Source organism: Accipiter gentilis, chromosome 1, assembly GCF_929443795.1.
Source record: "Accipiter gentilis chromosome 1, bAccGen1.1, whole genome shotgun sequence".
In the NCBI taxonomy this organism is placed as follows: Eukaryota; Metazoa; Chordata; class Aves; order Accipitriformes; family Accipitridae; genus Astur; species Astur gentilis.
In genome coordinates, this window is record NC_064880.1 from 2,977,344 (window position 1) to 3,001,144 (window position 23,801).

Below are 23,801 nucleotides of genomic sequence, written 5' to 3' on the forward strand. Positions count from 1 at the left end.
AAAGGCAAATAAAAGCAAGACCAGATCAGATTTCTCAGCTAGCTGCTATTGCCCTTACCAGACACACAAGACCACACGGTCAATACGTGAACTTACCAGGACCCTATTACAGAGTTTGCAAGGTTATTTATTACCACTACTTACCTGTTACCTCCTTAAGTGGAATTAGAGTTGATGTGTTAGCGCTACCAGGAAGCTAAGTTCAGAAGAGCAAATAGCTGTGGATGGGGACAGCTCCATCAAAGACAAAGCAGTACTCATTAGAGACCAGCTGAGCAGCTGGCCTTATGTTCCTCTCACTCATCTTGCACATATAACTGCTTTCAGGTCACAATCATCGTAAGCAACACAAGTCTCAGACATGTAAATGTTGATCTGATCTCAAAAGGATGGATAAGCTGTACTGAGCATAAGCTTCTTTTGCTCTCAGACCCTGCAAGTATCCATGTCCTCCACTGAACCCAGTGCTGCAATAAATGGTGGAGTCAACATTGGAACCTTTGGGCTTACAACTTAATTATTAAGGGGAAAAAAGAAGCAGTAACATTACAGTGCATACAAGGCTCTGGAATAGAAACAGACAGTAAAATTTCCTTAACCTTGTAGCACTACACAGAAATCAGTATCAGTGAATTAGACACAGCAATTACGCCCCAAATGCAGCTCTAGAAAAGACATTTTTGTTCTTCTGCATTTTCAGCCTGAAGTTACAGTTCATACAGAAAGCAAAAATCATTCTTCAGCAACCACAGCAAACAGCTCTTCATTAATGCTTCATGTGGAACAGTCCTTCTATATAATTCCTCTTTGCTGTTCTTAAAAGTGTCCAAATAAGGATATTCCAAAGAATTCCAAAGGAAAAAGGAGTACCATACATGAAGTCAGACAAACCTTATTCCTACTGTGAATGAAAGCTTTTTCAGGAAAAGATGGGTCTCTATTTTCGTGTAACACAGTGTACATTTATAGATCTATACAAGGTCTTCCAGGATGGTTCCCATGAGTTTTCACATCTATGAAACAGGAGCAGCAAAAGTTCCCTCCCACACCCTGAATGAATGCATACAGTTTGTGTCACAGATATGTTTTTAAACAAATACAAGAAAGCAAATAATATTTAATACTCTAAAGAACAGCAACCTGCATCATCTGAACAGCTCCCACAGAAGCTACTGCTTAGCACGTGCATTTTCAACTAGCGATTTGGCAAAAACTAAAAATAAACAAACAAAAAAATTGAATGGTATTTTAAAGGACATCTTAAAAGCAGCTTACCATCCTGGTTACCCCACTCCCAGTCAGGGCCACGGACTACTTTAGCCCCCTGGAAAGTCCCTTTTAATGTGATGCGAGTCAAATTCTGTCGAGGACTCACTAGGACTCTGGAAAAACAAAATAAGAGAAAACAAATCCATTTATTGTTACTATTCACACTTTATAAAGCTCTGTTCCAACCGAGGTCTGTCATATGAGGACCAAGTGCACCACACTTAAATACAGAAAAACATGGCTTGAGTTCTGAAGAGCATGTAAGAAGTGAGAGAAAACAATAAAATAGCTGAACAGGGTCTTTGACCCTAAAAGCTGGTGTCCCGAGGAAGGTCAGAATACTTAGGCACTGTTCCACTGATGGCAGAAAGACAACTAGTGAATAACACACGGGGCTAAAGACGACCCAGGTTTATCTTCAAACGTTACCAGAAATTGTGAGATCCATGGTGAGCTTTAAAAAGGTTGTTTGTGTTTCAACTGTGAGATGCAGGTAATTGGGAACAGAGGCTGCTACGTGAGCATGAGGAACGGCCACAATTCAGTGACAGTCTGTGAAGACAAACATATCTACACACGAGCAGAAGGACTGTGGTGGGGTCTCTCTCTCATGTTGTTAGATACCAGAAGGCCATCTTGCTGACTCAGGAAGTTGAACACATATAAACACAAAGATTCAACATGATTACTTTCACTCAGTCACACACAGCATGCTTAGCCATGATGGAAAAAAGATCATCCTTTCAAAACTTCAAAAGCCTTGAGGGCGCTGTGTAGGGCAACAAAAAAAACCCCCAAAATCTAGTAACTCCAAAGATGAACAAATTCCCCACACACTCTACAAGATGCACAAACCACAAATTATATTAGGGCAGGCAGCTCACCAAGGGCCAAGCATGGTTACTGTGAATGCATCCAAATTAATACTTTTTAACATAACTATTTACCAGCATTCTACAGCATAAGGTACAACATCTACAAACCAGTCACCAAAATCTGGGTTTAGCAACTTCACCCCATTGCCTACACAGACCATGGGAAGCCCTCCTACAAATATCATCAAGCAATCCAAAACATCATAGCAGGAGGACTTATTAAGTTTTCCCTGCCAGCTGTGCCACTTATAATCCACATTTCCCAAAGAAGAACACCCAAGTCAATTAATCTAAGTCTCACACCATTAAAACATATCTTTAAAACAGAGCCTCTGGGGGGGTGTGGGGGGTGTGTGTGTGGAGAAAGTAAGTTCTCCAGAAAGCCTGATATCACTTCAGACGGAGAGTGAAACCAACTTTCAGCTGCTCTTGTATCCCATCATTAAGTTTAAGGCAATGCTTATGGACATTACTAGGGTGTACACTGCATGAAAGCATGAAAGCTCAGGCAGTCTCCTAGTTCAAAGTCATAAGGAGTTCAGCACATTTCATAACCTAAGCTGCAGACTGCACTGCCTAGTTCACTTGCTGAAAAGCAGAGCAGATTAGACCAGCAGTGTTGTGGCTAGACTTTCCAGGGTAACACAGAACTTTCTATCCACCCTGCAATCCGCATCACCGGCATACACACAGATCCATCTTAAGAAAAAAGAAAAAAAAAAATACCTACGTGATAGTAAACAGGGGGTCTGATGTCCTGTTAAAGCAGCTTCCAATTCCCATAATGTTACGGCAGCTTCTCTGCTGTGTTTGTGCGTGCTGTTCCTAGTGTCTGTTCCCTAGCAGAAAGCTTTTTCATGAGATACCAAGCCACCAAAGTCCTTATAGACCTGTTTGTGTTGCTTACCCAGGGTACAATCCACTTTTCTAGGTGACTGCAAAGGTGCTGCAATCCATAGCTGTCATTGCGCACCTCCTCCTGACAGGCTCTTGGCAACTCCCAGACCAGACAGAGCAAAACCAAGTTCAGCAGCTGTTCCACAGGGGAAGGGGAGGGGAAGCCTACTGGGGGTAGGGCTGACCTCAGAACGCTGTATTTATTTTCCATCTAATACCTAGAGAGAGAAGGTGGAGACTCAGAAGGATAAAAAGCTTATGCTTGAACTTACTGTTTACTTATCCATCAAAAGCCTAAATCTTTTACCTTTCTTAACTTGTTAACAGATCTCCCACCTGTGCTTTACAAACTAATGTGTTTAAAAAGAGGGAGAGATTATTTACACATGATCTTATAATTGTTGAACGTTCATTATCCAGATTGTAGCTCAACAGGAGGGAGACAAAGAACTGTTTTTTGAATGGTTAAGATTTTGTCTGTTTTAAACACCATCAAGGCTGGCAGTTATGAAAGAGAATATAATGAAAGAGGGCTAGGAAAAAGCTCAGCTAAAAAGAAACACTGATCAGCATTCATTTTATTGCACTGTGTCATGCACTACAGACTGGCTTCAAAAACCAGCATGGATTTGTGTACTACATCTGAAACAGCTTAGCTACAACATGCTATGTTCACTGTATTTTGTGAACGCTTTTCCAACAATTTATCAAAGACATCTTAGTCAAGCCCTGAGACAAAATGATAAAAATATACTTCTCTCCTCCAAACCCTACTCTCATAAGGGAGGGGTTTCAATGCAAAGATTCTCAGTGGTAGTAAACAGAGCACCAAGTGAAGCTTAAGCAAGATGTTTAAACAGCAAAATAGCCACCATTCATTAGATTCCTAGCATAATTTCCCTTTCTGTGTAATCAAACAGCAGTCATGTCCCATCTCAACAGCTCTCACGTCTACCTGCCACTTTCAGTGAAATCTGCGGCTAGAGATCAGGAAAACAAAACAAAGCTGACCAGTTCAGTAAGCCGAACTTCCTTAAAGAAGAAAGTAGCATAAGAAACTCCATCTTCCATTCTACTTAAATGCTGGAGGCAATCCACCATAACTGCCTTCTTCCCCTGGCCTCACAAAAATTTTGACCTTGTCTTGAACCACACTGCTGACCAGGAACACTGGAGAATGATACAAGAACCAGATGTCCTGAGCTGATACATCTTAGGTTTTAATCTAATTCAACATCTTTTGCTCCAAATTCTGGATAACAACTGAAGTTACTAGTGTGTTGCAAGAACACCCTAGGGATAAATTTAATCACTGCAATATTGCCTTTAATAACAATTTTAATTATGACAGACAAAGTCTGCAGCCATTTCTACCCTACAAATGCCAATGATATTAAATTACTATAGAGTCCAGAAAACGCTTGGGAGCATGTACTGTACAGAATGAAGCTATGTCTGTCTTCAGCATGCTGGAACCACCCCCCTGTGGATTACTCTGCCTGCGCTCAAATTTCACTGAGGTGCTCACATAGCCTTTCACATCACTGAGAGCTACGCTCCAGACAGCTAGAAAAATAGCATCATCCATGCTTTACAGATAGAGATGAGACCCAAAACAACCGACTTCGAGAAGTTTAAACAGAGACTGCTTTTAATTTCCAGTAGCGATCCGAGGCCCTGCAGAAGTCAGAGCCCTTTCATACCAGGCACAGGTAACATATTTTGCAAGACAGAGGCTTCTCCACTGCAGACAATTCTTATCCAAAGAAACAAGCACAAAGCATGGGACTGGGAAGCAAAAGGGATGGTCACCCTGCAAAGTAGCAGACCATAAATACTGTGTTAATGTCTTCAGAAAGGCACAGCTGTAAACTAGAATCTCAGCTCACAGCGGGTACAAACCCACACTCCTCCTAGGACATATAAAGATCTACGCAGGCTACCTCAAGAAAAGCCAACACAAAGATCTTACAGGAACTACAGGTAAAACCGACGTCAACGATGCAAGAAATTCTACATTCTCTAATCCTCCCTAGCAAAGCTTTTACTGAAGCACTTCCAGCAAAGGATAAAGGAAGGAAATTCTGACAGATGGCAGGCGGATGCCGATTGCTCAAGCATGAACCAGACTAAGGCAAGGACGCTAGTAGAGATCAGGATCACAGAAACCTATTTCAGGAACTGTCTTTACCAAGAATTTCCATTGTCAATCCTATCCTTCCTTGCCAAGGCACACTTCTTCACAAAACCAGCTGTATAACTCGGATCACAAGGTCTGAGTTGGGCTAAATGCTTGCTACCTTTTTTTGCTAACCTCCAAAGCTAACCCATATCAGACTCAGTTTTGGAAAGCCACAGGGGGCAAGATTTCAGACCAAGGCTACTCAATGTGAACTAAAACACGTGTGTGCATCTAAGACTCAACACTATTGTAGACGGAAGGTTTTCTCAACTATGCTCTCAGAGATGTCTATACGCAGCCTTTAATGGCAGAATATTGTACTGACAATGACGCAGAAGCACTGGTGAGCAAAGTGAAATGTCTCATCTTTTTAAACGTGACTATTAGTTCAAAACACAAGATTAAGGATGCTTTAGTGAAGATCTCTCTTGCTTACAGTTTTGATCATGTAATTCCAGAAAAGCTAAAGATAAAATATGTCACTGAAATTTAATCCCTATTCCACAAATCAAACAGAGTATGCCAAACTAAATAAGGGAAGCCCTAGTACAGGGGTACGCCCTAGTGTTCTGCAATGTACATGTGTTTTTAAGGAGGCACAGTTAGGTAGTTTATTTGGTAAATCATGGTGTTTTTTTAAAAAGCAAAATTATACTAATTCATTAATAGAATAACCTAATAAATAAATTCATATTAATAAATGCATTAATACTTAACGAGCATTTTCAAACCACTTCAGAAACAAACACATCATGACACAAGAGCCAGATTTGATTCAAAATGCTACTCACCAAAATTTCTTAGTCTAGCAGCTTAAACTGACATTGCATAAATAACACATATTGAAGAGATTACTATAGTAAATAAACCTGCATCCCCTTTATTGCCTAGTAATCAAACACCCAGCAGTTGTCACTCAGCTACTCTATCAGCTCAGGCTTAGAGTATAAGCAGTCACAGATGGAAGGCAGGATTATTAAAGCTGCCTTCAATGAGTCTGCATTGCACATGCATACCTCAATGATAGCATGCACTCGTTCTTGTAATGTATCTGATTTAGAAATCCAACTGGTAACTAGACTAGACAGAGCTGGTTTAAGAATTATGGCTGAAAATAACATCAAACTGTTTTGACGACAGTATAAAACACAACGTGAGAAAATATTTGTATTTCTTATGCTTGATTACACAAAACATTTCCCTGTGTAGTTTGCTGGCTCCTCCAACTCCATTGTTCTCCAGAAAAAAATAGAGGACTTTTGAAAAATTGTTGAGGTTGTGACTTATTGGTGAGCAAAGTCTAGAAAACAGCCTGGGTAAAATGCACCTCATCCCCTACTGAAATTCAGCTTTGCATCATCCTTGAGAAGGTGATGCATGCAAAATGCCATTGCTGCTTTTGCACTGGAATATAGTAATACTGGTATTTTGTATGAGAGGAAGATTATCTCAGACTTGTTTATTTGCAGAACTCACCAGAGCGTGCCTGACTATTCCAGCCCTAACATACACCTGATGAGTTTTGCTTTACTATCCTGCTTACAGGCACGATTTATCTTCCAATTACTAAGCATATATTCAAGCAAATGGATACACAATTGCGAAAAAAGGTCTCTAAACTGAGCTATCCATCCTTTTAAACTAAGGATGAGAGCCTCTCCCAAAGCAGCCATAAAACTCAAACCAAACAAGACCAATAAAAACTACCAGCTATTGCCAGATGTCAGGAAGAGATTACTTCAAATAGCAAAATATAAAAAAACCAAAACCAGTACTCCCTGCCACCAGAGGTTCAAACTCAGGTCATTTAAGACCTGAAATAGCATTCAGGTAAAGGTGTCTTCAAAGCCTCTTTAGAAAACTGATTGGGAACCCTCTGCAGCATCTGTCTGGGCTTAAGGCCTCTTAAAGCCTAGGATTAGCAAGCTGCTACAAACAGTTCTGTGTTGGCCTTGCCTAGGTTTAGCTGCACAGGTGCCATGTGGTGGGTCTGGCAACAGCAGTGCAGGTGGTAGCAATTTGCTGCGCAAGGACATCACACTGCAATCTCTGAAATTGTCCTACCTGAGCCCTTAGCTTCCTCTGTCAAAGGATCAGCAACAGTAGCAGCTGCGAGATTGGATGCATGGTGATGATCTCTCACAATGGAGTAAGAATGGAGACCACAGAGAGACTGGAAACTCCCAGCTCTTGATCTTTGGTTAAAGAGACATTCGATGTGACAGCTGCGCAATACAGCTGCATTCCATGGCTCTTCTACATTTGATCTCACTGATGGTAAGCCAAGGACTACAATCAAGATATATAAGTAGCCCCTCCTTCACTATGCAAAACCAAGATCGTGGGATGCTGTCAAATTTGGCGGGCTGTCTCTCCATCCACTCCCCTTATAAGATTTCTGACTAATTAACACTCCAGCGTGCTCATCACAGCACTTTCCCTGGGTCTCGAAAGCAACACACTACTGTGTTTGAGGCCCACTGTAAAGAACCAAGAGATAGCCATTCCCTGCCAGAGAAAGGAGGTGAGACTGTTGATCTCTAAAGGAGACTCATACTGTGTTTCATAGCCACTCAAACACAGCAGGTAGCAACAAAACCTCAAGAAAAAACAAATCCACACAGCAGTTAACTATGTCTTCTTAAACACGCAGCTTTTTTTTTTTTGGTCCTTGGGGAACTGCCAAAGGTTTTCTCTTCTATTTTATTATGCCGAAAAATAGAGATGAGTGATCTAAGCAACAGTCCTAGTGAGTCATAAGTACGCATTTTTTGTTCTTTGAAAAGGATGCTGCATTGCCTAAGGCAATGTGTCTTTACAGCTCAGACCTGTTATTCCAAAGAAATCCTCTCTATGGCATTGTTCAAAGGTTATCTCCCTCCATGACCCTCATTTCTTTTTTTTTTAATTCAGAACATTCCATTCTTAAGGCAGAGCAATCTTCAGAACACTAAACCAACAAACCATAGGATTACATTTGCATTAAAGCAAAGGTGTTCCTACTTCTTCCTGCTCCTGCACTGCAAGACATTTCTGAGTAAAATTGTTTAAGTTTGCCAGCTCCCTGTATGAAAGCTCTTGCATAAAACACATATGCATTGCAGTTATAGTACAGTATTCTACCATCCAACTCAGTCAAACGACTGAAACAAAAAGCATTTCTGACAGCCTGTTTTCCCCAAAAGCTTAATGACTTTTAAGAATCACAATATGTAGCTTTCATTCATCTTTAAAATTGCAGCTTTCCACAACTGGAAGCTGCTTCTTTGAGGGTTTCTAATTTCTCTCCATCCCTCAGCACAGCTACATTCAATTCCTGCCACATAGGAACAGCAGGAAAGATGTTGTATTACCCAATTACAATTACTGCTGCTTTTTCCTTTACGCCTTACTGAGGTTCCCAGAAACCACTGCCACATCTGACAGGCTCATGCTGTGTCCCTGATGTCACACACACCCCCTTTTTTCTTTTTAATTAGCTGCTTAGTATTAGGAAGATCATTGCTCCTGCTAACACATAGTAACGTAAATAAGAATACTGCTACTTTAACAAGACTTAATATCATAGTCTATGTCTAGACTTCCTTTTATCAACTCAAAAAAATTTATGCCACATCTTCTCTAACCACTGAATGAACCACACTCGCAGAAAAAAACAAAGCAGTTTAGGAAAAAAAAACAAATGAAACAAACCAAAAAGCTATTGAGACAAGCATCATCAGACATCAAGTTCTGCTCTAGTGGACATCTACCTCTAAAGAGCCCTCCAGTGCTTCGGTAACATTCCAGAGTGGTGCTGCAGTGTTTTGTGTAAGTCAAACAACTCACATAGGACAGTAGTAGGTCTGGCAAGTTTACTGGCAGTCTTCCAAGCTCTGTTTTCATACTGACAGCGAGCACTCTACTGCCTAATTCAAATGGCAGCTTGGACACAGATCAGATACAAGCTTTGAAAGGAAAAATTGCTCTATTTACATCTTTCACCATTCAGATTCCTCAGAAAAGGAAACAAGTTCTGCAGAGGGTCAGACTCCTGGGGAGAAATTGCCTAGCAATCTGCCTTTTGATAAACCATAGCATTCTAGGGTGTTCCTGATGAGGGTCAAGAAAGGCAACAGAGTTGACCTGCTGTCCACGAGAATGCAGCACTGTGCAGTGCCATAGAGAACACATGCAAAGGCCAGAAAATCTGGACTGCTCCGCAACAGTGCAGCCTCTTAGAGTAATTGTTGCCTACTTTTTTCTTTAAGTGTAAGGACGATCATGTACTCTAACAGCAGAGCGTACCTCAAGCTCCAGTTAAAATCACAAGGAGACACCTCTGAGTAACTACTTGGAGCTAACTATAATATTTATAGAAAGAGAGAGAGAAAAATATATGTATATTTTTATAGAGATATGAAATCACAAAGCTCATTTCACAATAGGATCTGGCTGGCTTGTCATATTAACACAAGCTCGAGAAGCATCCTAATCTGGTGGGTAAACACAAGCCTCAAAGCTCAGAGGGGACATCTTTGGACAGCCACATCTATCCCTTTGCTAGCACTCAGAATTCTGCTCAACCACACTGGCAAAACTATGGTAATCAACTCCAGGGAGTGCTTCCCATATGGGAGGAAAAACAGCTGCAAATCTGACACCGTCTTTAGCAAAGTAATTACACTTTTCATTCCAGAGACGGATGCAAAGCAGTGATTTTTCAAGGGGAAGAAAATCAATGACAGAGACAAGATCTGACTTCCTATTACTTTTCCTAAAGGCAAGAGGATTACAAGATTCATCTGCATACCCACCTTAGGAGGCGTAAATGAAACTACTGTTGAGACTATTTTTCAGTTCTTCCTTAGGTCAGGAGAACAGACCTCGTGTTTCGGCACATCATGAATGAGCATAAAATTATGGATACTGTTCCACAAGCATCAGTGCAGCAGTCACTTCCAATAATGCTAATGTGCAGAGTACAGAGTAAATGAGAAGGTGGTGCTCTTCAGTGAACAGTATAGACCCTGAGAAGAGATCTACAATTTGGGAGTGCAAGATTCCTGTCAGCCTCCTTGTGGCCACTCAGTTATCTGACAACAGCAGATAGCAAAGCATGTCTAAGAAATTATTTAATTGGGGGTGGGGGCGGATGACCAGAGCAGACAAACATTTTGAATTTTCACCTTAATTTAATTTTTCAGAAAAATTCTGCTGAATTCTGTTTGCTGTCTTTTTTCAAGCAGCTCCATAGAAGTCCCAGATCCAGCCTTACACTATTCTGTAGAACAGTGGTCCCCCAACTTTTTTGATCATGCAACCTTATCAGTAAGAAATTTTGAGCACTCTCCAATATACGTACATTTATTTTTTTATAAATTATACAGACATGTACTACTGAAGTTCTATTTAGTTCTTCCTGCACCTCAATATATTATCTTGCACACCCCCTGGGGCACGCATACTCCATTTTGGAGACCACTATCATAGAACAGTGACCTATAAATGTCTAAGTGGTTAACTGGACTTCCCCTATAACATCACTTACGGTTGCGAGTGCGCTGTCTCATAGCGCTCGAAGGAGTGAGACAGATCATGCTTGTTGTTCATGTAACACTGTGTACACAGGTCATAGTCAAAACACATTTTGCATTTCCACCGCATTCCCCGTATACCATGCTTCTTGCAACAGTCACAGATGATGTTAGGGTGACGGACACCTAGGGGAACAAAAGCAAAGGAATATAAGATCCACACAAGATCCAGAGAAACCAGGCTGACCAGGCTTTTAGAACTGTATCAGCATATTTTAAGGAAAAAAAAAATATCATGTACTGTGCGTGTATTGAAGATGATGCAAAAATATAAAGTGATATGTGTAAAACGAACTATCCATTTCCTGGCTTAAGGGACTCTAATCCTAAAAGTCATGCCAGAATTGAACAGAATGACAAAGTCCACAAAAGTCAGAGTTAGACTCACCGATAAAAAAGAAAGAGTGCAGAAGAGCCTTTGCATAGAAGCAAACAGGAATTTCATTGTCAGGAATGGGCTGAGCATACACTGCTGCTCAGCATCAGTCCACAAGCAGCTGCAAAAGGCTTAACATTCCAGCTAGCACGTCAGGCAGGTGTTACATATGCTAAAGGAGATGGATTTACAGCACTAGTGTTTGTGGTTCTTGTCCACGGTACACTTACCTATTTGTGCATTATCATACAGAAGAAGGTCGTAAGCCCCTTGGAATCCAGTCCGGTAATTGGTTCTGTTGCCTTGATCCCACTGCACGACCACAGTCTTATCTGGAGTGGTTGGGCTGCCTGTCCGACCAATCTCAACCACAGTCCCAACATTCCCTTCGCCGCTGTCCTGGCTGCCCCATTTCCAGTCCACTCCACGAACTACCCGCATCCCAACCTGCATGCTGGCATAGGGGTCTAAGTCCATCGATCTGCGCAGCAACCCCTAAAATTCTTCCACGTAAGGGGTCTTGGAGACAGGCGATATCATCAGCAACACATCAAGCATCGTCAGCTGCATGTTCAGCACACCTAATAAGACAACATACAATTAAGTGATGCCACTCAACACACCACATTTTCCCCAGAATGACCTGGCTACGGAAGAGGCCTGACTGCTGAGTAGATAAATCTGTACTTTATTTAAAACAGGGATCCTCACAGCTTCAGCACAGATGGGAAGGATACACCAACTAGCCAGACTTCCAAGACACAGAAATACCTGCACAATAGCCAAAAGACTTATTCTAGAGCGCTGGGTATGAGGGAAGAGACCTGGGCAAGAAGTCTTTACAAAACTCCAGTACCAGCCCTTGATTTCAAATTCAGGAATATGCGTAACAGCTACCAGAGACACGGTGGCAACAGAAACAAAAAAGCACAGTAGAGTTGAAAGAAATGACCAGAAAAACACCAGCAGCATGATTTTAGCAATAAAACGATAATACCAGTCTATTTTTCAGGAAGACTCTTCATATGCATCTTACCACATAATACTGCAGTGTTGAGTTTCTCTTGCCCAGAAAGTTAGTTTTGGTTTTGATTTGGGGATACAGGAAGTTTTAAAGAGGTATATGAAAGAAATGTTTTGTCTTTTTGCCAAAAGTAATAGCAGTTTTTTAAAAAGCGCCAATGTCAGAGAAAAGTCAATCTTTTGCTGCTAATTATCCATGCTAGCTACGGCAGGAACAGGGAACGGTTATCGCTTACCTCCAATAAGCACTGCAGATTTTGTGCTGAAATCAGTAAAAGCTTGGGATAACCTTTCCAACTGTTGCCATGACAATTGGTAAATGAGGTGAATACCACACAGGTGCAGCAAGCACATCCACAACTTCTAATTAAATCAAATAGATTGTCAAAGCCCGGTTTACCTCTTTACTAGAAGATGACGACACAGGGACCATGGCTTTTGATATTTAGGGCCAAGCTGCTGCTTTGACTTCTGGAAAAGTCTACTGTAGCATCCTTTTATCTTTGGGCACCCCTGGGTCTCCCTCTTCCTCTCAAGCTATCCATAACATCAAAAATTTTCTCAAAATTTGAAAAAAACAAACCAAAACCCACCAGACAACAGAATGCCAAGGGCCAAATAGTGCAGGTTCCAAAAGTACCACAAATCTTACCAACTGCCATGACACAGAGCCAGTTCAAACCAGGCTGACAAACCTGGTTTAGCTGACAGGCTAATAGGATGTGTACTCAGACTCAGCAATAGGAGCAGCTTTGTGACATGTTGTTAACACTACCACCTACCAATAAAGCAACTGAAACCACTGAGGCCTAAAAATAAACTCTTTCTCCAGCCAAACATCCCCTTTTAAATGTATGGAGGAGTAGTTTGATGCAAAATCAAGTTTCTAGCAAGCAGAAAGAGCCCGATTTCTGCTCAGCTTTAGCATCTCTCTAGCTTCAGACTTGTCCTGCTATGCATCACTGCGACACAGTGATGTCCAAACACCTCTCACATGAGAGCGACATCAAAAGCAAATGTCCTTGTGAACTTCATGTCATCTTTCATTCTAATCATCACTAAAGGATGCCTTGGGCAATACATTCATTTAGACTTCCTTTGTGGAGCTAACATTGCTGAGTTTAAGGTGTACCAGTGTTTACTGTCTTTATCAAAGCAGAAATTATCAAAAAGAAAGAATATGGTTTTTAGAAAGCATCGTAGAGCCTAATGAGTTTTGTACAATCCCCTCTTCCTCCAGATCAGAGATTAGTAAAATGGACAATTTATTGCTTTAACTAAGAGGCAGAACTGCTTTTAAAAAAGGGTGCCATCCACCAGTCAAGACAGTCAAACACACTGCAGAGAAAACAAATGGAAACATCCAACAATACAAAGGTACAAGAGAAGCACAGTTCAATTATTGCCACATGGCTTTTCCTTAAAAACAACAACCACCACCACCCCTCCCGTTTCATCCAAGTGAACTGGTGGAAGGTGAGGGAAGGTCATAACAGTGGGAAAAGGAATGGCATGCTTAGAGAGCGAAACAACAAACACCACAGGGTTTTTTAGACGAGCAGAGAGTGCCACTCCCCAACCTTAAGAGTCTTACACTATTTCAGTGGGCCTTTTCCCTCTCCCCAGGAATGAATGAAACATCACAGGCTTCAGAACTCTCAGCATTTCAAGGAAGGCAATGCCAGTTCCAAAAATTGTTCATCGTAAAAGAATATTCCAGGCTGTGCCACAAACCCATAAAATTTAAGTCACTGCAGTATAAAGGAGGATGATGCCTTGCTACCTGAAGACAGCAGAGCAGGCTGACACACTATATATCGTGACACATGCTCAACAGAGCAGTCAAACAGCAGAGTACCAACCTCAGGTCAGAACTGCCTTGGTCCTAGAAATGTGTGACCTACATACAGGCAAACCCACACTTTCTCAGTGCACCTTCCCACTACTTTTCTGACATCGATGCTACAGAGATCACTTCTTTCAACCGCCAGTAAAATACAAAAGCTGCATGAAGACACTTTCTACAAAGAGTCCTGGAGAAATGCATCATTTCACCGCACTGTGAATTTACTTACAGATGCAATATGACACACCAACATCAGACATCTTGTTGCGGAACTGCCAATAGACAGCAACATCATCAGACATCTTGTTGCGGAACTGCCAATAGACAGCAATCTCTGTCAATATCACAGGTAGCAAGTTGCAAGAACAAAAATCCATCTAATTAGTAGCCCATAATAACCTGGATCCAGATGGGAACAGAGTTTTACCGCTGCCACAGGCATCAAGCTTCCCTTGATTCTGCAGGTCCCTACGACTCATAAAAGAGCTGCACATGTACTCATCCCGCAGCTCTAGGAAGCTATTGTAGGTCAACTGCACACTTGTGATGCTGAATACTAGTTAACAGTTGTCTGTGCTGCAGTGACCTGTATGCAATCCCTTGCTCACTAACCTGAAGGCTGTCTTCTTAACGTGAATACTCCATTTTCCACATAAGGCAGCACCAAATGCATTCTGCATTCCCATCTAATCTGCAGGAGTGATGCATAACCAGAGTAAAGAACCATTCAAAATCTTTACGAGATGAATTACAATGCTCACGCAGTCTGAACCTTGCTAGACATCAGCCTTATGTGTTTCATTCATTGAAGCAAATACTCCTTGCTTGATGCTGTCTGGGTCCTAATTATTCCAGGAAAGCTGGAATAGGTATAGCTGCCAGAAATGATTCACAGAGAAAACATCAGTTTCCTGTGGGATTTCAAAGTAACTGTGAACAAATAATCCATTTTAAAACACAAACATATTTCTGAATCCTGACCTAACATTCTGACCTCATCTACTGTGACACACACAGGAAAGAACAGCCCAGGTGTAATCTAGGAGTCCATTCTTAGGAAATCCCAGTAACACTTAACTGGAACAAAGGGAAAATACTTTCGCGCCTTCAGTCCACAACATTTTAGTTGCAATAATCGTTGCAACTTTCTGCCGATATTAAAACTGTGCTGTTGGTAGAAGGTGCTCTAGAGGCAGCCTAATATCCATCTCCTAAGAGGCAAAGGTTGCTGCTGTACTAGCTACACAGTAAATAGAACCGAACACTGGTGTAAGCAGATTGACAAAATCAGTGCTTGTAGCTCGGTTATCAAGTTATTTGAACCCTACAGTAAACAGAGGAAGATACAGGTGATTTTGTTCCTTTTTTTTTTTTTTAAAGCAGCTTTGTTTTCTCCTTTACACATACTCTGCAGTTTGAATTGTCTTCTCAGGTGAATTACTCCACATTAGAGAGCTTTGCCTATCCTAAGGATGCTTCCTTAAGTGCTATGGACAATGCAAATCACACACTTTTTCAAAAGAGCAGCCCAAGCTTGCAAAGCTTAAACTTCAATATACCTCTAGTTTCTGACCATCCTTTGTGAACGCACACAGAGAGATGGCTGCAGCAGAACTTTTATTACTGTGTCTCTTCCACAGCAGCTCCCTTGAGCCTGAAATGCTGAGCTTTCCCAACTGTTAATTCATAAGCCCCCAAAGAAGTCATTATTACGCTAAGCATTTTGGCAAATAACATCATCCCCCATTTCTTATAATTTTCATTCTCTTTGACTCCTCCTCCTCAGTACAGTCTGGTATTTTGGATCTCTCTAATAACTGAATATCTGCAGCATCCAACACCTACCAAAGAGCTCACGCCACCTGCTTACTTTCATCCCCTTGCTCTTCGGTGGTTTTTCCAAGGAATACAAAACACACGCAAGCTACAAACCGCTAAAACCAACACGACAACTCGATCCTTTGGACCCAGCCCAGGTGCGTTAGGGCAGGGGAAGAGCCCTGCTCCCACCGGAGACCAGGCAGGCGGGCTGCTGGGACAGCAAATGAACCGAAGCAACGGGCCTCCTGCCATCAACCTGCCATCAACCCTCAGCAGCTCCTGACATCGCCCCTATAGGGGCAGCTCAAGGCTAGCCCGGCCCTGAAGCACCGGCCCAGCCTGTTTCCACAGTCCTGAGCCAAGATAAAAGCCATGTTTCCTTCTGAGATCCAAGGCAGTCACCCAGGGCCAGAACCTGCCTCCCCCCGACATCTGCATCAGGCTGATAGCGAGTGAGGAGCCACCTTGTCCCCTCCAGACAGCACTCAAGAGACTCCCAGCTCTACTCTCCAGCCAGCTGGAGACAGACATGCCTAGGCCATTCTCCAGGGAATCTGACCTCGGTGAGCATCACTGTTTTTATGCTTTAAAAGCCGTGAGTATCTGGGCCCAGATATCCACAGCCACAGCACCAGACCACGTGCAACTCCCTCACAGTAATGTTTTGCATCCTCCTTAAGGCTCTCATTCACGTGCATGCTCTTGAATGCAAGTGCTGGGCCTCTGACGTGAACATAACTATGCAAACGGGGTACACTGGAACAGGGCTAGAGACTGCCAGCTGGGGGCAAAACCTTCACCTTAGTGAATCCTGGGTGGGCTGGGCAGTTGTCACAGGAGTCAAGATTTCCTCCATAAATTCCCATTCAGGGACAGAAAATACGTAACGTCACTAAGAGGAGAAAACACTCTGTCCTCTGCCTGACAAAACCAGGCAGATCAACGCTTCTTGAAACTCAGTATTTGTTGATTCAACACATATTGTGTTCATGCTGCCCCCATGACACTACTAGGGAGCTATAAACCCATTCTTCCACATGACCTTTTGCACATGGTATACAATGCAATAAGTAAGAAAATTAAGCTCTGGCATCCTCAGCACAATGCAGAGGTGGGTAAAGCAGCTTATTTTAATTAGTAGAGGAGCTAAAGAGTTTTACAGCCTGCCTTCTGAGACCCCCCTCCTGCCCAGAGTTCCCCTCTCATACAAACAGTGAGCAAGCAGCACAAGAACAACTACACACAGGCTTAAGTTTATTAAATTAACTTGCAACAGACTGGGAGTTAGCTTACACCCCAGCTACCTCTATAGTCTTTCATTCTCTGTGAAACAGGGAAGGCAGAAGTAGTACAAGCAGCACAGTAAATTACCGTTGATGAGATTCTTCCATTGAAACGCAAGAGAAAGCACTGAAAGGATTAGGAAAACAGAGTGTAACTAACAGAACCATAACAATCAATAATTGCAGTTGGCAGTAACCAGATGAAATGAACGCAAACATTCACAGGGATCACTGAAACGGACAAAGATCCTTTTGGATCAGTGCTGATTAGATCGGTGCTCCTAAGGACTTAACAAGCAGAACAAAGGGATGCCAGGGACATTCCAGCTGTGAATTTTATTAGCAAATGAGTGGAATTGTGCTTTGGTATTTGATCCTCAACTCATCTCTCTCAGGCAAGAGGAAAGCATACCAAGCAGAGCTAGGGCACTGTGCATAAAGACACTATTCACTTGACATCAGCAAAATAACTGCAAGTCAATGAACTCTGTCAAGACAAATGCCACTTGCTTTATCCTTCCTTGATCCCAATGCAGACTGGGCAAACCTCATAAAATGTTTACAGACATCTAGCACAGACAGCCTGGAACAGAGCACATCACCAACATCACCTGCAACAGCAGAAATCCAGAACAATTTCACTGCAGCACAAGCAAGCAATCAGAATGACATTTGTTCATTCTTCAGGAGACAGTTCAACAACAAGATGCCAAAGGACACTGGTGGTGGTCCTGCTGGCCTCGTTGCTCATTGCACTGGGATTCTGCACAAAAGCAAAAGTCTGCAGTTCAAGTCAGGGATCAAAAGGATCTGTTCCCAACTAAAACAGGCAGCAGAGAGGCACCTGACTCAGTCAGGAACAGTTTCTTCAACCATCCTGTATTATTAAGCTGCCAAAGTGGTTCCTAATCACTCCAAATATTTTATTTTAAGCCCTCACCATACACACACCCCACATTTTAACTGCTTGCTTCCAAAGGAACTTCAGAGACACAGTGCCATTTTAAAAAGTCATATCAAGCCATTAAACATTTAGATTGATTAACTACCACTACTGTATAGTTTCAAGATATACTATTGTATATCCTTGCACTAGGAACATCAACAGAGATCCAAACAAGTTAGGTGTAACGGCTAAGTTAAGTCAGCTCATATTGGCTTAAGACCTTCTGCTGTGGGTATGCAGCTGCTTTTCAGCAGTACTGCTCTCTACACTACTCCTACAGGCATTCACTTGGCAGGGTTTTCCTCTTTCCTGACACAAGCAGTGTTTTTGTGAAACCAACCCAAATCGAACAGCTAAATTCCTGGCCAATGCTTATGTACACAATTAAGCATTGTTCCCTACCCCAGTTTCCCTACCTGCAATACAGAACTAAATACTTTTGTATTCTTTAATAACAGTCAACAACTAGGATCAAATACCTCTGACTGAGGCTCAAAGCTGCTAAGTTAATTACCAAAGCTAGTATTCATGGGAATAAAACTAAAATTCAGACTTACCCTTCGCTTTTCTTTCTCCTCAGCAAACAGTAGGACCCCAGGACAGCCCAGCAGCAGACACACACACGTGCTCTCACTAACAGGATGCAGTGTAATTTCTCTCAAGGATACACGCAATTCCCACAAATATATTCACTATTAAAGAAAAGCAGACCAGAAAACCAGCAAAACAAACAGTAAGTAATCCTTTTTGACTCACCACTGTGTGAAGACCACCTTGTAGCTTTTGTCCCCTCCTGGCTCCCAGGTGAGGCTAGGAGCCGTTAGCCCTTACGGCTGCCAGCTGGCTGCAGTGTCCCAGGTGTGCTGTCTTACGCAATTTCGAACCCCGAGGAAGCCTTCCCTGGCTCCCACCACACCTGAACTCTACACACTCAATCTCCAGTTTCTAGCAGGGGGCCTGTCTGGAGACTTTTGCCTATCCCAGAGCATTTTATCATCTCAACTCCAATTCACACCAGTTCAATACCCAGCTCTACCACTTGCAAATCTCCCCCCCTTGCCTACTCTGAACTTCGGCTTTCTATGCAGTCCATTTGTATTGGGCCCAAACGTCCTCCCGTAGAAATACATATTCTAATTCTCTCCCATTTCTCAGAACCAAGTTTATCATCTGCTCCTCAACTCAGGCAGTCTCTTACTTTCAAACAGCTTCCCCGCTCATCAAACAAAACCTTTGCCTTCTTAGCAGACCTCTTCTAAGACACTCCCTGGTAACAGTGCTTTCTATTACCTACGCAAAAACCCCAACTAAATGAGAAAAATAAGTCTAATATAAGGGCTAACATTAAATTTTAACACATGATGAAGATTTTTTGCTTTCAGAATAGTTGTTTCAATAAATTATTAATTCACAAACACTGGGCTTTAATACTACCTCATAACACAGCACTAGTACAAGTCCCACTTCTTGATGTGGAAAAAACATGCAGTCAGGCCCATTTAGTTGTTTATTGTTTTTCAGACCTCATTCCACAGCCCTCGCTCACACAAAGAGCAGCACTGTCAAATCAGGTCTTGTTTAGCTACTGAGACTAAAAGCCTAGTAAGGCCCCACTCTCCATTTTGGAGAAGGCAGTTTCCAAGGTTTGATCTTTTGTGGCCAACACAGAGATGGCTAGAGAGCCCAGTTGCATTGCAAAGCCACAGTGCCCGATTACAGCACAGAAGATACAAACTCTTAGTTCCCAGCACCAGCAGATGTTCTAAGGTAGAAGACCTGACACCATCTCAGCGACTATATGACAAACTTAACCACTAGAAATTAGACTAAACCCATTAATTCCTCCCCTCAGCCCACCAAAAGGATTTGTGGAATTGGCTGAAGTGTAGTTTAATATTCCACTGCAAAGCCACAAGGTGTCAATGATAACTTGGCTTCACTTTTCGTCATGTGGTCACGATTTCTGTTTAGTCCAAATTCTGCAAAATGGCATCTCTGGCACAGAGGAGAGAAGAGCAGATGATGTTTGTGTGGCTTAAATATCAATAGCAGATAAATGAAGCCATTCTACTGACAAATTACTCTCAGCAGAAAAAAAAAAATGGTGCAGCTGCCACTGTTAAAACCAATCAATCAAGAAAAAGCCTGCACAAGGTTAAACCATTTCCATGCCCCATACCTCACCTGCTCTCAAGTATATTTAACTGTATTACATCAACAGAATAAAGCAGGTGATTAATATGCCTCTGCTCAGGAATTAATATCTTGTCATTTCAGCTTCACTGTGTAAGAGCAGGCACGCATCCTGAAACACTGGGACATAGAGTGAGGAAATGCTAAAAATAACTAGCCAGGCGCTATGCTTAAAGACGGTCCCACTGAGTGCGTTTTATCTCTACAATCAACACTTGTCCTTTACAAATGCCAGCCCATTGATCTGTTTTGCCTAAACTGAATTTTACATTCAATTTACACTGATTGTATTCTAGCTCTGAGGTGTGATGGTGAGAGGAACGTTGCCTTCCCTTTCAAATTGTGGGAGCGATACTTTCAGTGGTTATCATGCTGGCTTACTATCTGTTCTTTCACCTTGTTAAAGGATGCAGGCCTAAAAGAAGCACCAGCAAATTTATTAGTATTCAGTAACAGTAGTTCTGTGCAAACCCTTCTGCGAAGCTTGACCCCAGCATTCTGGTTTCCTAAAAAATGGCAAACAATCTCAGAATAGATCCTAAAGATGGAAGAAGTTATAGAGAAGTTACACATCTTACATTTCTGGGTTCAGTACGTGCAACTACGGCAGTACCTAATAGCTCCAGTTGACGCAAAAGCCAACTGAGCCAGCTGCTGCGTGAAACACAGTCAAAGGTGGGCTCTGCTTAACTAAGGAAGAGCACAAGATATAACTGTATAAAGGCAAGATCCTCATTCAGAATTGTGACAGAGGAACACTCGGTGATTCTTCTGAGACTGTCCATGGCAAAGCCAGAAGCATTGGATTACAATAATCCCTGTGGAGTGACTCAGTCTCACGGCCATGCTGCCTTCATACTGTACAAGACATCACCAGAAGAAGAAAATGTATCATAGCAAACAAGAAAATGAAATGCACAGGCACCACCACTTGTCCCTTAGAGGGAAAGGCAGTACCTCCATGTTTTAACAGTTTGCATAGACTGGACTATCATCTGGACTGCCAGGAGGATGAACTAGGAAAAAACTGGCTCCACAGCCCAAGAAGGTCAGCATCCCATATGCTTCCAAAGGGTGAGATGGTATTTAAAAAAGCCTGCAGGGTCATCTTCTATTTTCCTTGTTCCGAAATATAAAATTTCTTGGGTTTAAGTACAAACATTGGGGCTGAGAGTCCTCTGTTGTTACACCTGAACACTGTGAAGTCCTCTGTACTTTTGAGGCTGAACAGACAAAAAGTGCTGCCTACTTTCAGATCCAGGACCACCACAACTGAAGTCTCAGATAGAAGACAACCTCTCCTTAATTTTGATCACAGATGAGACTCAAAAAACCATAGCTTCAATACAGCTGAAGTCTGAAGAAATACACTAATCAGAGAACTTCTTCCAGTTGGGCGTGAAGGCACGCACAAAAAGCTTGTACTCTTCTAGAGCTATCAAATCAGAACTGAGTTGGCCTTGAAAGTTCAATTCTCACTTTACTCAAAGTTCAACCCACCTGTGATGACAACAGACACAGAAAAGCGAACCTGCTTCAAAAACCAAGCAGTCACCTACATAGCCTCATTCCAAACTGGTTTTGTCACCAAGTTCTAAGGACCTGATTTTTGTAAGCAACAAGTAACAAAATAAGTTAAACAGAAAGTGACAGTATCAGCCACACAATCTATCAGGAGCAAAGACATAGCACACTATTCTTAATGTATCAGCTCAGTGCTAACTAAGGGACTAGACCCATGAAACAAACTGGATTGCACAGTAGGTCAATATTTGCTTTAAAACGTACAAATGCAAACACAACCTTTGGGAAACACCACCAGTAAGTCAAAAATAAACAGCTGTCACAGGCTTCCAACAACATAAGTTGTGGTGTACCACAGTGTACTGGTTTTGGCTGGGATACAGTGAATTTTCTTCATAGTAGCTTGTATGGTGCTCTGTTTTGGATTTGTGACCAAAACAACGTTGATAACACACTGATATTTTAGCTATTGCTGAACAGTGCTTACACAGTGTCAAAGCCTTTTCTATTTCTCACACTGCCCTGCCAGCAAATAGGCTGGGGATGCACGAGAATTTGGGAGGGAATGCAGCCAGGACAGCTGACCCCAACTGACCAAAAGGATATCTGATATGACATCGTGCTCAGCACTAAAAGCTGGGGGAAAGAAATAGGAAGGGGGGACATTTGGAGTAACGGTGTTTGCCTTCCCAAGCAACCACCATACCTGATAAAGTCGTGCTTTCTCAATTTTACCATTCCAGTTCTCTTTCCTACCCCACCGGGGTGGAAGTGAGCAAGCAACTGCGCGGTGCTTAGCTGCCTACCAGGCTTAACCCACAACACGAAGGTGGAATACCTTTTGCCAGGTCAGGGATGTTCAAAATTCAGATTTACAAGTCAACATCAGTCAAACCCTACAAAAGAACAAGTTCCCTCTACCAGCTTCTACTGAACACAAAAACTTCAGGCTTTAAATTGGTGAAATCAGTGCTCATCTGCCCACTGGAGAATTAAGAGTGATTATAAGTGAAAGTTCACACTGGGCATCTAGTGGATCTCTTATTACATCCCACAAGATAATTGCTCATGAGCCCGATGAAATTTCCTTCTGGCTTTTGATGAACTGTGCTCTCTCCAGGAGGGAGAAAAACAGCTCTAGCCATTTGCGTTAATTGGACCTGACAGTTTGCAGATTGCTGCCTCAAGCCTTGAAAAGCTCAGTAGCTGAGGCTGATGAGAATCCATTTTTTCCTCAATAGCAGATTTCAGAGTCAAATTTACATTGCATTACAGCAAAAATAAACACACACCCCGCACAAAAACACACACAACCACCAGGTGATGTTGTTTAGAAAAAAAAAAAAAGGCAATTATTTGCTAAGTTTGAATTAAGGTCTTTTTCACTTTACATCGAAAAAAAAATATGGGAGAATGGTATTTCAACTTTACCATACCCTCCATGGAAGATCCCTGTGGCATAAAAAACACAAAAAAAAAACCTCACAAGCATTGCATTGAGTGGCTCCCCTCCCCTGCCAAGAACTGCCACCGCTTTTCTGCCCATTGGCATTAAGAGGTCAATGGTCAACCACCTGGCATTCCTTCCACTTGCTAGCAGGTCTTTTTGTGCCCATTCAGAACACTGACAAAAGTCACAATATATAAAAAAAGAAAAAGTTTAATAAAGTCAAATACAACCCATCCAGAGAAACTAGAAAATCTCCATTACTTAAAGAACCAGCTCGACACATCTATCAGGAATGGTTTCGGTGTAGTTTATCATGCCTTGTGGAAAAGGATGGACTAGGTGCCCTCATCAGAATCCCTTCCAGACCTATTTTCAATCACGTAGAAACAGAAGACCACACAGAAATATTCCAACAGCAAGAAGTCTGTCTTGGCAGCAGATTTCAACTGTGCCCTTACTTAGACATTGCTCTAATACATTTCTCAGAGGCAAGACCATCTGGCCCAGAGCTGATGGTGTTGAGCCCTAGGTAAAGCTCAG

The 23,801-nt window shown here is 42.1% G+C and overlaps 1 protein-coding gene across 3 annotated transcripts in view; it reads right to left on the reverse strand.

Moving 5' to 3' along the window:
• Positions 1-23,801, reverse strand: part of MIB2 (MIB E3 ubiquitin protein ligase 2) — a 51,375-nt gene that overhangs the window by 23,260 nt on the left and 4,314 nt on the right. For 2 of the 3 annotated variants that reach the window (XM_049815781.1, XM_049815772.1), the window contains exons 3-5: positions 11,406-11,756; positions 10,754-10,925; positions 1,276-1,382 (exon numbers count right to left, since the gene is read on the reverse strand). In XM_049815781.1, coding sequence (XP_049671738.1) covers positions 1,276-1,382; positions 10,754-10,925; positions 11,406-11,652 — 526 coding nt within the window. In that variant the 5' untranslated portion in view covers positions 11,653-11,756. Of the gene's footprint in view, positions 1-1,275; positions 1,383-2,874; positions 3,160-10,753; positions 10,926-11,405; positions 11,757-23,801 lie in introns of those variants that run through there. The other variant, XM_049815791.1, reaches the window with a different exon arrangement.